At 36.1% G+C, this 16,475-nt stretch overlaps 1 protein-coding gene across 1 annotated transcript in view; it reads left to right on the top strand.

Annotated features, from left to right (window-relative positions):
* Window positions 1–16,475, top strand: part of LOC111141360 (nuclear receptor coactivator 6) — a 102,591-nt gene that overhangs the window by 38,742 nt on the left and 47,374 nt on the right. Inside the window, exons 3-5 of the mRNA XM_022493839.1 lie at window positions 5,567–5,669; window positions 10,722–11,003; window positions 15,754–15,909. Of these exons, the coding sequence (XP_022349547.1) occupies window positions 10,769–11,003; window positions 15,754–15,909 (391 nt within the window). The 5' untranslated portion in view covers window positions 5,567–5,669; window positions 10,722–10,768. The remainder of the gene's footprint in view (window positions 1–5,566; window positions 5,670–10,721; window positions 11,004–15,753; window positions 15,910–16,475) is intronic.

Raw genomic sequence — 16,475 nt, forward strand, 5'->3', positions numbered from 1 at the left:
TGGAATAATCCCTTAGCACCATGGGAATCTTCTGTTTCCCAACAATTTTCACAAGATGACTTTTAGCACCCCTTGATCATCCTTGCCTGAATGAATCACTTATTTCATTGGAGGTTGCACAATGATGATTTTAAAAATTCTTTCCTTCTGCATTTATTAACTAGCATTCTAATGTTAAGGAGAGCTTTCCCTTTCTACCAAGGATGAACCTTTCTTAAAAGAAGTAAATTCTTTGCTTCATTCTTTTTCTTTATCAGTCTTCAGAGTAAGGAGTTGATGTCATAGTTACTCCTAAAGGTGACTTCCTAAGAAATTTTTTTTAATTCTCTGAGCTATCTATTACTATGTATTTGTGGATTCTTGTTTATTCATGATATTATCATGATTTTTAGTCATTATTCTTTTTAGTTGTTAAATTATCTCAAATTTGCTGGTAGAAACCCCTTAAAACTGGCTTTTTTTTCTGGGTCCTTGTGACATGCTCCCCATTGGTCTGAGTGCTTCGTTGCCTTCTGGTACAACATGATTTTTTAAAATTTACCATGAAGATAATAATTTCTATTTTTTTAATATTTAAATATTTAAATAATTTAATTAATTTAATTTAAATATTTCTTTCTAGCTTTTTTTTTTTTTTTTAAGGATTTTATTCATTTGTGAGAGAGAGAAAGAGAGAACACAAGCAGAGGGAGGGATAGAGGGAGAAGCAGGCTCGCCATCCAGCAAGGAGCCCGATGTGGGACTTGACCCCAGCACCCTGGGATCATGATCTGAGCCAAAGGCAGATGCGTAACCTACTGAACTACCCAGCCACCCCTAGAGTATTTTGTTTTGATACTAACATATAAAAAATATTTTTCTCTTCTTTTCTTGCCAGAAGTAGCATACTATAGTCAATGTTTTACTCCTTGTTTTTTCTTCTCTCAACAATGTATCTTGGAGATTATTCCATATCAGTGCATAGAGAGCATCCTTATTTTTGTTGCATTTCCTTTTTATTAGATGTACTATAATTTAATCAGGTGGACATTTGGGTAATTTCCTATCTTGCTATAGCAAACAATGCTTTAGTGAATAACCTTGTATATACGTTATCTACTGTGAGAACAGGTGTACCTCTTGGATTGGATCACTACCCAGAAGTGAGATTGTTGCGTTATGGTATATATAATTATAATTTTGATAGATAATACCTAATTGCTGATGTTAGACTACCACTAGCAATGAATGAGAGTGTCTGTTTTCCTATAACCTTGTCAGAAGAGTGCATTATTAGGTTTTTGGATTTTTGTAATCTGGTGAGTGAAAAAAAATTTTTCTTACGTGTGAGGTTGAATATTTTTTCATATGTTTAAAGTTCATTTGTATTTCCTTTTCTGTGAATTTTATGATCATATTCTGTGTCCATTTTTGGACACAATACTTTGTCCAAATTACTGTTCTCTTTATTATATATATATATGCGCATGCATGCACACACACACACACACACAAACCTATGTTTTTTTCTACAGTATGTTTATATATGGGAGATTTGCTCTTTCTTCAATGATATGATTGCTAATATATTTTTCTTACTTTGTCATTTTGTTTGTTGGGGTTTTGTTTTGCTTATGGTGTTTTTTGCTTTGCAGAATTCTTTGATTTCTATGTATTCAAATTTATCAGTTTTTTTAATGGCTTTGAATTTTGAGTCATGATTAGAAAATCCTTACCAACTCCAAGGTTATAAAGATTTCTTCTGTATTTTCTTCTAATACTTGTAGGGTTTGTTACATTGAAGTTTTGGGTCCATTTGAAGTTCTCATGATATGAGGTGTAGCTCTAATTTTGTTTTTTCCCTAGGTGGCAACCTGCTCCCATTTAGTGAAAAAATCAAATTTTTCCACCTTTATGAGACATTAAAATTTCATATCCATTTTCATCAGTTTGGGGGATTTTAGTCTTCTATTGGTCTCCCATTAATTTATGTGCCAAGACTACAGAGTTTTAATTATTGAGGCATTGTGTTTTGGTATCTGATAGGATTTACCCTTCCACTACTATTATTTTTCAGAGTTTTTTTTTTTTTTTTTTTTTTACTCTTTTTCTTTCCATATGAATTTTAAAGTCAATTTGTCCATTAAAAAAAAAAACGTTAGGGGCGCCTGGGTGGCTCAGTGGGTTGAAGGCTCTGCCTTCGGCTCAGATCATGGTCTCAGGGTCCTGGGATTGAGCCCCGCATTGGTCTCTCTGCTCAGCAGGGAGCCTGCTTCCTCCCTCTCTCTCTGCCTGCCTCTCTGCCTACTTGTGATCTCTGTCTGTCAAATAAATAAATAAAATCTTTTAAAAAAAAAAGTTAGCATTTTTATTGGGATTATTAAATTCTAAATTATGGTGAATTGCTGTTTAGAAGTCTTTTTTTCTAGGAATTTGGTATGTCATTCCATTTGTTCAAGTCTTTTTTATATTTGGATCTTTCATTAGTGTGTTAAAAATTTCATCTTGTAGTTCTGCATTTTCTTTTTAGTTTATTCCTAAATATTTTATTTTTTGTTGCTGTTATTAATTAGATTTTCCCCCACCTACTGGTGATCGATTGCATATGTAATAAAAACTTGCTTTCTGTATATTTTGTACCATTCTACTTTACTGAATTTTCTTATTTTTCTTGGTTGATTTTCTAAGATGTTCAAGAATACAAATATATATCATCTGCTAATAGTGATAGTTCTATACTCTTCTTCCCATTTTTTTACTATTATTAGTCTTGTTTCATTTCACTGATTTTATACTTCTGGCATAGTGTTTAATAACACATAATGGATATCTATCTTCCCAACTTTTCCCCACTAAGCAAGCTGCTGACTTTAGGGCTAAAAAGATATTTTGTCATGCTAAGGAAGTATTTGTATATTCCTATTTGATTTCTTTAAAAAAATTTTTTATTTTAGAGAGAGTGAGCATGTATGTGATCTGGGGGAAGGGGCTGAGGGATAAGGAAGAAGAATCCTCTAGCTGACTCCCTGCTGAGCGTGGAGCCGGACACAGGGCTCATTCCCAGGACCCTGAGATCATAACCTGAGCCAAAATCAAGAGCTAGCGACCTAACCAGCTGAGCCACCCAAGTGCCCCTATTTGATTTTTTCTTTTTTTAAATCAGGAAGTGTTGAATTTTGTCAGTTGGCTTTTAATATCTGTGGAGATGATCATATGCCTTTTTCCCTTAGTTTCCTCATAGTGATCCTTTCTTGCATTCCTAGACCAAACTCCACATAATTTTGATGCATTATTCTTCTAATGTATGGGTGTATTTAAAGTTTGATTTAGAATCTTGTATCAGTATTAGAGAGATTGATCTATAGCTTTCTGCCTGCAGTTGTATCAGCTTTTTATTTTTTGAAGATTTTATTTATTTATCTGAGAGAGAGAGGGTGCTTGAGCAGGGAGCAGAGGGAGAAGCAGGTTCCCTGTGAGCATGGAACCTGACCCGGGCTCCATCCCAGGACCCTGGGATCACAACCTGAGCAGAAGGCAGACACTTAACTGACTGACCCAGTTAGGCACCCCTGTATCAGCTTTTGATACTCATGTTATATTTGCTTCATAAAAAGATTTAGGAAGTTTTCTTTTTTTCTTTTTTCTTTTTTTCTTTTTTTGCATGTTCTGGAATAGTTTCAGATCACTAGACTTATCTGCTCTTTAAAGGGTTAATATTTCCATTAAATCTGTATGTGGTGCTTTTGGGGGGCATACCATATTTACATAGATAAATTGAGCAAAAGCTTGAAGAACATAGTCTCTAAGGTCCTTTTAATTTCCTTTGTTTTTGTGGTTACTTATCTCATATTTTATATATTTGGACTTTCTCCCTTTTTACTTACTAGATTAGCTAGTGGTTTAATTATTTTATTGATTTTCCTCCAATGTACCAGTTGTTGGATTGATTTATTCCGCTGTTTTTCTATTTTCTGCTTTTAGCTGTGTTTAATTCCTTCATTTTTTTTTAAAGATTTTATTTATTTATTTGACAGACAGAGATCATAAGTAGGCAGAGAAGCAGGCAGAGAGAAAGGAAGGGAAGCAGGCTCCCCGCTGAGCAGCTGAGCAGAGAGCCCAATGTGGGGCTGGATCCCAGGACCCCAGGATCATGACCTGAGCCAAAGACAGAGGCTTTAACCCACTGAGCCACCCAGGCGCCCTAGTTCCTTCATTTTGATTTCTTTCAGTTCACCTTCCTGGTTTTTTCCCTATTTTTTTTTTCCCTATATTTTTGAGTCAGATATGGAGTCAGATTTCTTTCTTTCTTTTTTTTTTTTTTTTTTGTCCCTTTTCCCTGATGCGTACATATTTATGGCTGTGAATTTTCTTCTTTACTGGTTCAGCTATATTTTTAGGTTCTAATATGTCGCATTTTCCTTATTTAGGCATTTTCTAGAAATGTTGCAGTATTGATTTCGTTTTTAACCAAAGTCCAAGGGTTTTGTTGTTGTTTTAAAGGCCTTCATTTCTACATTTTATTTTAAGTTTATAATTTCATTAAGTGCATTGTCATCAGGATATTATCCCACTGTTACTTTTGGATTTATCAAGGGTTTTTTTGTTTTTTTTTTTAATTCTAGTATAGTTAGCATACAGTGTTATATTTGTTTCAGGTATACAATGTAGTGGTTTAGCAATTCCATGTATTACTCAGTGCTCATCAAGATAAGTGTACTTTAATCCGCTACTCTATAGGGATTTTCTTTGGCCTCTCTTAATGTCAGTTTTTGTTAACATTCCATGGAGACTTAAAAAGATGGCTTTTTCTTAAAATAAAAAATAATTAAGGCATAGTTTTTTTTCTCTAATAATTATTAATATGTAATACATATATCCATCTAAAATTTTGAGATTATAAAATCAATATTTGGTGATAATGTAAAACTGTAACAGCCAAGTTGAAGATGTTGTAGACTGATATTATCTTAAGTGAGAATTTTTTCTGAAGCATGACAAAGTTAGGCAGTATCCATGCAAAATTCTTATGTATACCATAAAGAATACTTAGAAAAACAAAATTTAATGAAAAATAAAATGTATAGATATTATGTATAAAATAGGAAAAAAAAACCTTAAATCTATACTTGATAGAGTTTAAGATGAATTTTGAACTTATGTTAGAACAAGTGAGTCTTATATTTAGTGTGTATACAAAATATTTTGGTTTTGGCTCCAAGTCACTGAAAAACAGTGTGACAGATGCTATCAATTCATTTTAATTTGACAGATATAAAAATGGAAGTAAAAGGAGGAGGGCTCTAAGGCTTTGTGTCCCAGTTTCATAATTCTTAAGCTGGTATATGTCCCTGAGTTCTGCTTCCATACTCTTTGAGATGCTTGTTGAATAGTGGTTTAATCTCAGAAAAAAGATATATTTTGTAGACTTAATGAAAACTCTGTTTTAATATCCCCTGAAGATGTGTAAGTTGACTTGATGATAACTTGTGATATTTGTATTGACTTCTGTTGCAAAGATGTCACTTCTGAAATTTCTAATTTCTATAGAATACTGAAACTTTATTTTCTCTCTCTCACTCTTTTTTAGAATTTTTATTTGGCCGCTGCCTTGAAATACCAACCCTAAAAATGCCAGCTTGTTTGGACTTAGAAGATGACATGGATAAATGATAAAAATTAAAGACCTTTTGGTGAGTGAAATCTTACGTAAAAGAGTGGTTAAGGTTCAGCTTATTTCCATACAACAGAATGACTCTACCAAAGTTACACTGCAAATAAAAAACTGTTTCCTTCATCACCTGGCATTTTGTCAAAGGAGAAAATGGTCCTTCAGCCAGTTAATGGGAGGCATCTTCATGTTTAATGAAGCCCAAAATTCACTAAGTTTGAGGTTTGAGTACCTTCTGTTCCTCTGGGGTTGAGACCTTGATCTCTTTTTCTTTCTCTTAGAGAGCCCACAGACCTCTCAGGAGGCACATCATAATTTTTTTTTTTAAAGATTATTTATTTGTGAGTGAGAGAGCACAAGTGGGTATGGCAGAGGGAGAGAGAATCTCAAGCAGACCCCACACTGAGTGAGGATTCCCATGCAGGGCTCGATCTCATGACCCTGAGATCGTGACCTGAGGCAAAATCAAGAGTCAGACACTCTACTGATGGAGCTACCCAGGCATCCTGGCACATCACAACATTTAAATGCATTTTAAATATCTGGTCTCCTTTAGCACTATACCAAACCCAGCATAGTTTACCCAGACCTAGTGTTGGACTAGTCAGTTATGTGAGTCATAGAAATTGAAAAGTGGTGCCTGAGCCTTATACAGTTAAAATGTTTCATTTAGCCTGCAGAGTATTTTCCAAAAATGTAAAACTGTTTTAAAATCTGGAAACTTCACTGAATAGATTTTAGTCTTTTCCTAAAATTCAGAACATCTACTAGTGCTGGGCCTGGCACAACGCCTCCCAGTCTTCCAAAAAGAAAGTAATAAGCTGGAGCAGAGCAGTGACTACTTAGCATAGATGGTATGTGAATTTTCTGTTGCCCAAATCATTCATACAGTATGTGCAAATGCGTTTAATATCCAGTGTTCTTCTCTTATTTTATCTGCCTGACCCTGTGAGTATGTGAGTTTGTGATTTCTGATATAGATCATCTTTTGTTCAGATGACTGCCAAGTTGATAATCTGAATGGCGTGTGACAATCTTTTCTCATTATTCAACTACCGACACCAGTCCTTTCTCTTCAGATTTAAATGTAAATCTGGTGCATATTAGCTGGTTATATGTATAATACATATGATATATAAATTTATATACTAATAAGTAATATAAACTTATACATTTACAAATATATATGTTTAAATATATTTATTTTTAATCCTACTGTGATTTGGAAGATGTTCATAAGTAAGCTTCTAAGCCTTCCCGATGTCTGGTAGAGTTTTACCTTGGAGCAGTACTGTGTTGCTGGTATGCTTGCTTTTTTCTTTTCTTTCTTTCTTTTTAAATTTTTATTATGAACAATTTCAAACATTTTATAAAATTATATTACAAACAAAAGTATAAGGAACATCTATATACCCATCATCTATATTTAACCTTTATTAACCTTTTGCCATATTTGCTTAATCTATTTTTCCCCTCAATATTTTATTTTTTTTTTAAGATTTTATTTATTTGAGAGAGAAAGAGTGAGAGTGAGTGAGAGAGCAGGAGGAGGAGCAGAGGGAGAGGGATAAGCAGGCTCCCTGCTAAACATGGATCCAGACGTGGGGCTTCATCCAGGACCCTGAGATCATGACCCAAGCTGAAGTCAGACACGTAACTGATGGAGCCACCCAGATGCCCCCCCTTAATTATTTTAAAGTAAATTATAAGCATATGACATTTTACCCCCCAGAGTGCTTCAGTATGCATCTCTTAAACAGTAAAAACATTGTCCATAACACCATTATTGTCACACCTAACAAAATTAGCAGTAATTCCCCGGGGTACCTGGGTGGCTATGTCGGTTAAGTATTTGAGTCTTGATTTCAGCTCAGGTCATAATCTCAGAGTTGAGAGACTGAGCCCTTCGTCAGGCACTGTGCTCAGTGGGGAGTGTACTTGAGATTCTTTCTCTTTCCCTTTCCCTTTGCCACTCCCCCTGCGCTTGCACGTGCTCTCTCTTTCTCTCTCTCTCTCTCTCAAAGTGAATGGATGGATAGATGGATGAATCTTTTTGATTTCTATTTTATTTTTTTAAAGATTTTTATTTATTTATTTGACAGAGAGATCACAAGTAGGCAGAGAGGCAGACAGAGAGAAAGGAAGGGAAGCAGGCTCCCCGCTGAGCAGAGAGCCCAAAGCAGGGCTGGATCCCAGGACCCTGGGATCATGACCCGAGCTGAAGGCAGAGACTTTAACCCACTGAGCCACCCAGGCAATCCCAGGACCTTGAGGCCATGACCCGAGCCGAAGGCAGAGGCTCAACCCACTGAGCCACCCAGGCATCCCAACATGTTTTTTTTTTTTTTTTTTTTTCAAACCAAGACCTAATAAAGGACCATACACTGCTTTTGATTTTTAAGTCTTTTAAATCTCTTTTAACATAGAATAATTTCACCTACCTTTTTCTTCTTTCATGACCATTTACTTACTAAAGAGGCCAAGCCCATTATGCTCTAGAAGTCCTACCCTCTAGATTTGTCTGAATACTTCTTCACAGTGTTCTTTAAGTTATTGTCTCTCTCCTGTATAAAGACTTGTTAGAGTCAGGTTAAACATTTTTGGCAGGAATGTTTCTTTCTTTCTTTCTTTCTTTCTCTTTTTTTTTTTTTAGATTTTATTTATTTGAGGGAGAGTGAGCATGGGGGCCTGGTCAGAGGGAGAAGAATCTGAGCAAAGAGCTGAGCAAAGAGTCTGATATGAGACTCAATCCTGGGACTCCAGGATCATGACCTGAGCCCAAGGCAGTTGCTTAACCAACTGAGCCTCCCAGGTGCCCCTGCAGGAATATTTCATAGGTAATACTGTGCAATTAATATTGTACATAGTTTCTGGGTTTTTTTCTGTTAGTGATGTGGTTTGGTCATTATGTTTAGGTGATGACAGCCAGAGCCACCCACTGTGAAGTTAGTTTTCCCTTTGCCAAGCAGCAAATCTCTAGAATGATACTTTGACATCATGTGAATATCCAGTTAGTTCTCTGTCAACTTTTCACATGTTGTTTTTACTCTTATTAATGATCCTTTCTGAATTACTTTATTAGGGATCACAAAATTGTTATTTTTCTAATGCCATTTTTATATTTAAGTTAGCATTCTTTTATAAAAAAGAGCTTTCCTTTATCAACTGGAGCTGTTTGGCTATCTTGAAATATTACCCTAAAATGATTTAGTTTGGGAATCTACTTCATTCTGCCTTGGAAAGTTTTGCATGTCCCCAGTGACTTCTACCATGTTTGGAAAATAGGAATAGAGAATTAACTAGTGATCTTACCAACCTACCACAATCAAACCTCTTGCATTTTAGTGGATTTCTTTTTAGCCCTTTTTTCTTATCCATCTTTTAAAAATACATAGTTGTAATTACAGTTTATGTATAGAATGTTTTTAAATTAGAAGAGTTATGTGAGGTTCTTATGCTTCCATGTCATCCTCACTTACCAGAGATGCTAAAAAATTAATGTTCACTCACTTTTGGGTTAAGAATGTGATCTTCAGTCCCAAAGCTAATGGAGGAAATGGCCACATGATGTGAACTTCAGTACAGGTACTCTTTGGTAGACAACATAACTGAAAATAACAGATAATGGGACGTCTCTAGATCTAAAAGTTAAAAAGTAATTTAGTTCTGTCCTGGATGCAGTTGTTTCCCTCCATAAACATATGTTAACTACTTATTTTCCTTTCCTAAAAGTATTTTTAAATGTTTTTGTTTGTTTTGTTCCTGAGTTATTATTTTTAGCCATAGTACCATTAATAACCCTTTAAAAGTTATTTAATTTTTTAAAAGATTTTATTTATTTAGGGCACCTGGGGTGGCTCAGTGGGTTAAAGCCTCTGCCTTCGGCTCAGGTCATGATCCCAGAGTCCTGGGATCGAGCCCCGCATCGGGCTCCCTGCTCTGTGGGAAGCCTGCTTCTCCCTCTCCCATCTCCCCCCACCTTGTGTTCCATCTCTCTCTGTCTCTCTCTCTGTCAAATAAATTAAAAAAAAATATTTTATTTATTTATTTGACAAAGAGAGACATAGTGAGAGAGGGAACACAAGCAGGGGGAGTGGGAGAGGGAGAAAGCAGGCTTCCAGCGGAGCAGGGAGCCCGATGTGGGGCTCGATCCCAGGACCCTGGGATCATGACCTGAGCTGAAGGCAGGCACTTAATGACTGAGCCACCCAGGCTCCCCTAAAAGTTATTTTAAAGGGTCCTCAAGACTTTAGGATTTTAGGTAGTTTCTGGATGTTTTTAGTTGGATCAGGTTGTGCTTTTCAGATTAGAGAAAGAGAATGGCTCTAAAAACATTGGCTCTACTGAAACTTTTGTCAGGATAGGAATAAGGGGAGCCTTGGGGAGCCCCTTGCTCTCTGGGGTCAGTTAAAAGTTTATATAAATTAATTCTTGGGGTGCCTGGGTGGCTCAGACCGTTATGCATCTGCCTTTGGCTCAGGTCATGATCTCAGGGTCCTGGAATCGAGCCTAGCTTCAGCCTCCCTGCTCAGCTGGGAATCTGCTTCTCTTTCCCTACTCCTGCTCTCTCTCTCTCTATCTCTCACTCTCACTCTCTCAAATAACTAAATAAAATCTTTTTAAAAAGTTCTCAAAATATAACTTGTTTTATTTTCTTGTGGTCTCTTGTTCCCTCCTCCCCATATTATAGGCCTACCAAATGGTAACCTATGACATAATAGACATAAACATTATAATAAAAGGAACTTTCTTTAAAACTGCTAAATTTTTATTTCAGGTATTTCTTTAAAGATTATTTATTTATTTATTTTTGAGAGAGAAGGAGAGAGAGCAAACACAAGCAGGGGTGGGGGCAGAGGGAGAAGCAGACTCCCTGCTGAGTAGGCGCCCTATTTTTAAGAGTTAATTATTATAGAATATCTTAGTTTATCCTCTCTGTAATTTCTTAATTTTTTATATGTGCTTTCTTATTACTTGGCAAATAAATTACAGTTTTCACAGAACAGTGGATTATACATTGTTGATTCTATAATTATGCATTGTAATACCCTTTTTCTATCTTCTTTTTTTAAAGGTTTTCTTATTCTCCATTTGGCATATGCTACTGGAATAATATTCACCATGGTTTTGGATGACCTTCCAAACTTAGAAGACATCTATACTTCCTTGTGTTCATCAACAATAGAAGACTCAGAGATGGATTTTGATTCTGGATTAGAAGATGATGACACAAAAAGTGATAGTATTTTGGAGGATTCCACAATCTTTGTGGCCTTCAAAGGAAATATAGATGATAAAGACTTCAAATGGAAATTGGACACAATATTGGAGAATGTGCCCAATTTGTTACACATGGGTAATTTGCTTTATTATTTTCTTCTTTTTGTTATTCTTTTTTAAAAGTGTTTGCTCCTTCATGATTATCTTGAGTTTTATGGAGTAAAACTGCTATACTGGATTGAAAAGCTGATTATGTGCAGGATTTTAAGTAACATATAACATTATATTTCAGATATATAACATACCATTCCATATTTGTATGTATTATGAAATGATCACCACAATAAATCTAGTAACATCTGTCACCATACATAGTTATAATTTTGTTTTCTTATGATGAGAACTTTTAAGATATACTGTTTTAGCAATTTACAAATATGGAATAAAGTATTGTTAATCATAGTCACTATGCTGTACATTACATCCCTGTGACAATAACTGGAACTTTGTACCTTTTGACCCCCTTCACCCATTTTACCCACTCCCCTCACCTCCCCCGACCTCTGTCAACCACCAATCTGTTCCCTGTATCTATGAGCTTGGTGTTTTTTGTTTTTTTGTTTTTTAAAGATTTTATTTATTTGACAGACAGAGATCACAAGTAGGCAGAGAGGCAGACAGAGAGAGAGGAGGAAGCAGGCTCCCCGCTGAGCAGAGAGCCAGATGTGGGGCTTGATCCCAGGACCCTGGGATCATGACCTGAGCCGAAGGCAGAGGCTTTAATCCACTGAGCCACCCAGGCGCCCCAGTTTTGTTTTGTTTTTAAGATTCCACATATTGTATTTGTCTTTGTCTGCTTATTTCACTTAGCATAATGCCCTGAGGGTCCATCCATGTTTGTTTTAAATGGCAAGATTCTTATTTATGGCTGAATAACAGTCCATTTTCTATATATACACCACATTTTCTTTGTTCATTGATCCATCCACAGACACTTAAGTTGTTTCCATATCTTTGTTTTTATAAATAATGCTGCAGTGAACATGGTAGTGCAGATGTCTTTTTGAGTTATTGTTTTTGTTTTCTTCAGATAAATATTCAGAAGTAAGATTGCTGGATCATGTGATAGTTTTATTTTTAATTTTTTGAGGAACCTCCGTACTGTTTTCCAGATTAGCAGCACCAGTTTGCATTCTTACCAAAACTCTTTCTCTTTAACCTCACCAACACTTGTTTTGTTTGTTGGTCACTAATAGCCATTCCAACAGATATAAGGTGATATCTCATTGTGGTTTTGATTTGCATTTCCCTGATGATAAGTGATGTTGGTCACCTTCCCTGTACCTGTTAGTCATCCTTGGCTCTGTGGAAGCTTTTTAGTTTGATGTCGTTCCACTTGTTAGTTTTTGTTTTTATTTCCTTTGCTTTTTTGTGTGCCATTGAAAAAACTTGCCACGACCAATGTCGAGGAACTTACCACCTGTTTTCTTCTAGTTTAATGTTTCAGATTTTATATCAAGTCTTTAATCCATTTTGAGTTAACTTTTGTGTATGGTGTAAAGGTAGTGGTCCGGTTTCATTCCTTTGCAAATGGCTGTCTAGTTTTCCCAGCAACACTTATTGAAGAGACTGTCCTTTCCCCGTTGTGTATTTTTGGCCCCTTTGTTGTAAATTAATTGACCATATACATGTGGGTTTATTTCTGGGCTCTCTGTTTTGTCCCATTGATCTGTGTGTTTTTGTGCCAATACTATACCGTTTTGATTACTATAACTTTGTAATATAGCTTGAAATCAGAGAGCTAGAATTTTTTTTTAACAGAAATGCTATTGTGTTTCTTTTAACATGGAGAAACTGAACATGGTAAGATGCTGCTTAACATAGTGATCCTTAAATTGTCTGCTCTAGTGGATAGGAGTTAATTCTCAAGACCCATATTTATTGTTTTTCACTCTCTGATCTTCAGTTTCCCTTCCTTCCTTCAATACTGGATCCTGAAGGCCCCTTAAAGTTTAGAAAGATCTTTTACTTTGTGTTTCTACTTAAAATGTATGTGAAATATATTTTCTTAAATTTTAGATCAGAGGTTACCAATTGGCAGGATCCAGCCTGCAACCATGTTGTTATGGCTCTACCTTAGTTTCTGTTTGTTTAATGTTTGAATTTCATTACCATTGCTTTTTAAATTGAAATATTTTACATACAAATATAGAGGACTTTGGATTTAGCTCCAAAAATGGAAAGATCTGATAACATTGAACTCTCTTTCCCTGATGGTGATGAGAAGCAGCTGCTCTTTGGGGCAGGCCCTCAACTCACACCACTCCCCTCTGGCCTCTTCATACATTTAGATTACCTGTCTCGGTCTTGTGGGCATTCGTTTTTTTGAATTTTGGTTTAGATATTCTGCATTATTTTGGTTAGCACAGTTTAACCCACTCTCATCAGACATAGTACAAAGCCTAGATTTTATTCCTTCCTTCCTTCCTTCCTTTCTCTTTCTTTCGTGAGAGAGAGAAGCATGGAGGGTGAAGGAGAGGAAGAAAGGATCTCAAGCAGACTACGCGCAGCATAGAACCCAACATGGGGCTCAGTCTCACCACCCTGAGATCACCGCCTGCACTGAAACCAAAAGCCGGACACTTAACTGATTCCACCACCAGGCACCCCTGGATTTTATCCTTTTATCACAAATCCTGATGTGATCAAGTGCTGATTAGCTTTTTTAGGCTTGGTGGGTTTTTTTTTCTTCCTTTGAGATTTGATGTCAGGAGGAAGGCTGTCATTTTCTCAACAGTTGTTTTTTGTTTTTTTTTTTTCTGTGTGAAGCGTAGTATTAGAGAATTTAATGTGTTAAAAGTTGCAGTTATCCCCATCATTGTCGTCATAATCATCATCACAATATAAGAGCTTTTCTAGGCTACAGCAGCATACATGTAATCAAATCTGTATTATAATCATAATATATCATATTACACAGAGGTAAGAGTGTCAATGAGCATTCATTTGTTCTTTGCTCTTAATAACCCACATTTTTTCTTGGCTTAGATTGCTGAATCAGGGCCTCTTGGCTAGCTCAGTTGGTAGAGCTTTTGTCTTTTGATCTCTGGGTTGTGAGTTCAAGCCCCACAGTGGGGCTTTAATTTTACATTAAAAAAATAAAATAAAACATACATAGCTAGATAGCTGAATCAGTTTATGGCTTTCAAATAAATTACCAAACCCAGATTTATGATGTTATCACCATATATTAGATTGTATTCTTGGTCCAAAAGTATTTTTAGTCAGATCTTTTCAAATATGATGGAAGTTTAAAAAACATCTGATAAAATATAACCACATTATAGGCAAGGAGTTTTTTGGTAACCATATCACAAATAGATAATACCATAAGCAAATTTGATGTTTGTCTGGACTTTGTATAAGATTCTAGTACTCCTTACATTGGGAGGAAGCCCTATAGCATCTGTACTCTGTGTAACCAGGATCCCTAGCTTCCTGTGTTTTGCTATGTGGAGGCATAAGTGTTATGGAAAGGAAGTTGACCTGAGAATCAGGGGTGGATGTTAATGCCATCTCTGATGCTGCTAGGTAACCACAGGATTCGAGGCAGATCACTTAGCCTTGCTTGACCTGTTTCCTCACCTGTAAAATAGACTTGAACTAAATATTGCCTAATCCTTTCTAAATTTCTTTGTGTTCTCTAACTGCTCTTAGCAAGTTGTCTCTTTTTTACACATTAGAACAAGTGAACTCCATGTTTCAGTAAGTTAAACCTTTCAATGTCAGCCCCTTTCATAGTGATTTTGGGGCTGGAAGGGGCTTTAAGCAACATGCAGGCACTTTCTTCTATCTGTAGATATATCTGATTTTGACAACACATATACCTGTATGACCCATTTTCTTTATATTGTAATGTATATCTGAGTAGAGGATACCGAAGACTTCCATTTAGCCAAGTTCATAACAAAAGAGAAAATTATTTTGTCTGGGGTTGTTGAAAAAAAGGTTTTTTTATCAGCTAACTGGACCTACGATTTACTTTCTATCTGTAAAACACAATTACAAGCAACTTTAACCTCCTCAATTAACTTTTGTCTCTTCTTTTAAAAACATGTCCTGAAGTTTGCATTGACTTTTTAGACCTGGTGAAATATAATGTTTTCGTATCCTAACTGAAGCTTTGTTATGAAATTATATTGTTTTTCCCTTCAGTTCAGTATGCTTCGGTGAAAATTATATTCTTATTTAAAGCAGGAAAAACATGTAAAATCAAAGATAAAAATTTAAATTGAAGAATTTAAATTAGAAGAAATGATTTCTCCCTGTCTTTATGAATATCTTGCACAGAAATACTTGTTAATATTTAAAAATGAGTATGAACTAGCATAATGTGCATCCCATATTTTTTATAGAGTTTCATTGAAATTTGAGACTTAAATGTTCTCATGATGCCAGTTTACAAACATTGAACTGAGTCCAGAAATAGACCTAAGTCTATTCATTTAAACTTATCTCTCTCTCTTCTTCTCTCTTATATTCCCTACTCCATCTTACTGCTTTCCATGTATTTAGTGCATGATCAGGTCCTGTGCTAGGTTTTTGGCATATATAGTACTCACAATGTCATATTGGTTTTAAAGAAGAGAAGGGTTACTTTCAAAAAGGTTAAATAATTTGTTCATAACCACCCAGGTGCTAAGTGGTAAAGCTGGGATTAGATTTGAAATCTAGCTAATGCCAAAGACTAAGCTCTCACAGCTACTCCAAGCCAATGCTCTGTCTTGTTCTTTTATTTTTGGTTTGTTTGTCATATGTGGTGTGTGTTTGTCCCATTTCTGGTGGCGAAAAGACTACTAATATTATTCGTTTCTTTCATGACCAAGAATCCAGCAAGCTAAAGGTACAGAAGGTGGAGCCCTGGAACAGTGTACGAGTGACATTCAACATCCCCCGGGAAGCAGCGGAGCGGCTCCGGATGCTGGCTCAGAGCAACAACCAGCAGCTTCGGGATCTGGGGATTCTCTCCGTCCAGATTGAAGGTGCCCTTCTGGACCCAAATCATATCAACAGCATAACGTAGCATGATTTTCTCTGCTGCCTTGTTGGTTCCTCTCGTGTTTCAGAATGCCAAGTAACTCATGTAACCTGCACTTTACATCGCAACACCTTAGGATAAAGAGAAATTGAGGCTTTGTCTGGGTCCTGATGCTTCAGCATCCACAGCCTCAGACTACATTCCCTTGTCCGATTTTGTCTGTCGGTCCATCAGATTAGGATTTTACTGGCACCCTAACCAGTAACTGATTTGTCTTTTAAAGAATATCTAATTTCATTTGCTTCCTTCTACCAAACAAGCTTTAGTATTTATTTCTTTATTCATCTAACAAAGATTAGGAGGATTTGAATGGTCCTGTTGTAGCAGTATTCATTTTTCAAATATTTTGCCAGAGTGGTCTTTTCAAAATGAAAATATGCTACACACACATACACACCCACCCCACCCCCTCTATGGCTTGCTGTTGTTTACAGAATGAGGACTACACACACACACACACACACACACACACTCTCTCTCTCTCTCTCTCTCTCTCTCTCTCTCACACAC

The sequence above is a fragment of the Enhydra lutris genome, unplaced genomic scaffold, assembly GCF_002288905.1.
Source record: "Enhydra lutris kenyoni isolate GAN:26980312 unplaced genomic scaffold, ASM228890v2 scaffoldscaffold6, whole genome shotgun sequence".
In the NCBI taxonomy this organism is placed as follows: domain Eukaryota; kingdom Metazoa; phylum Chordata; class Mammalia; order Carnivora; family Mustelidae; genus Enhydra; species Enhydra lutris.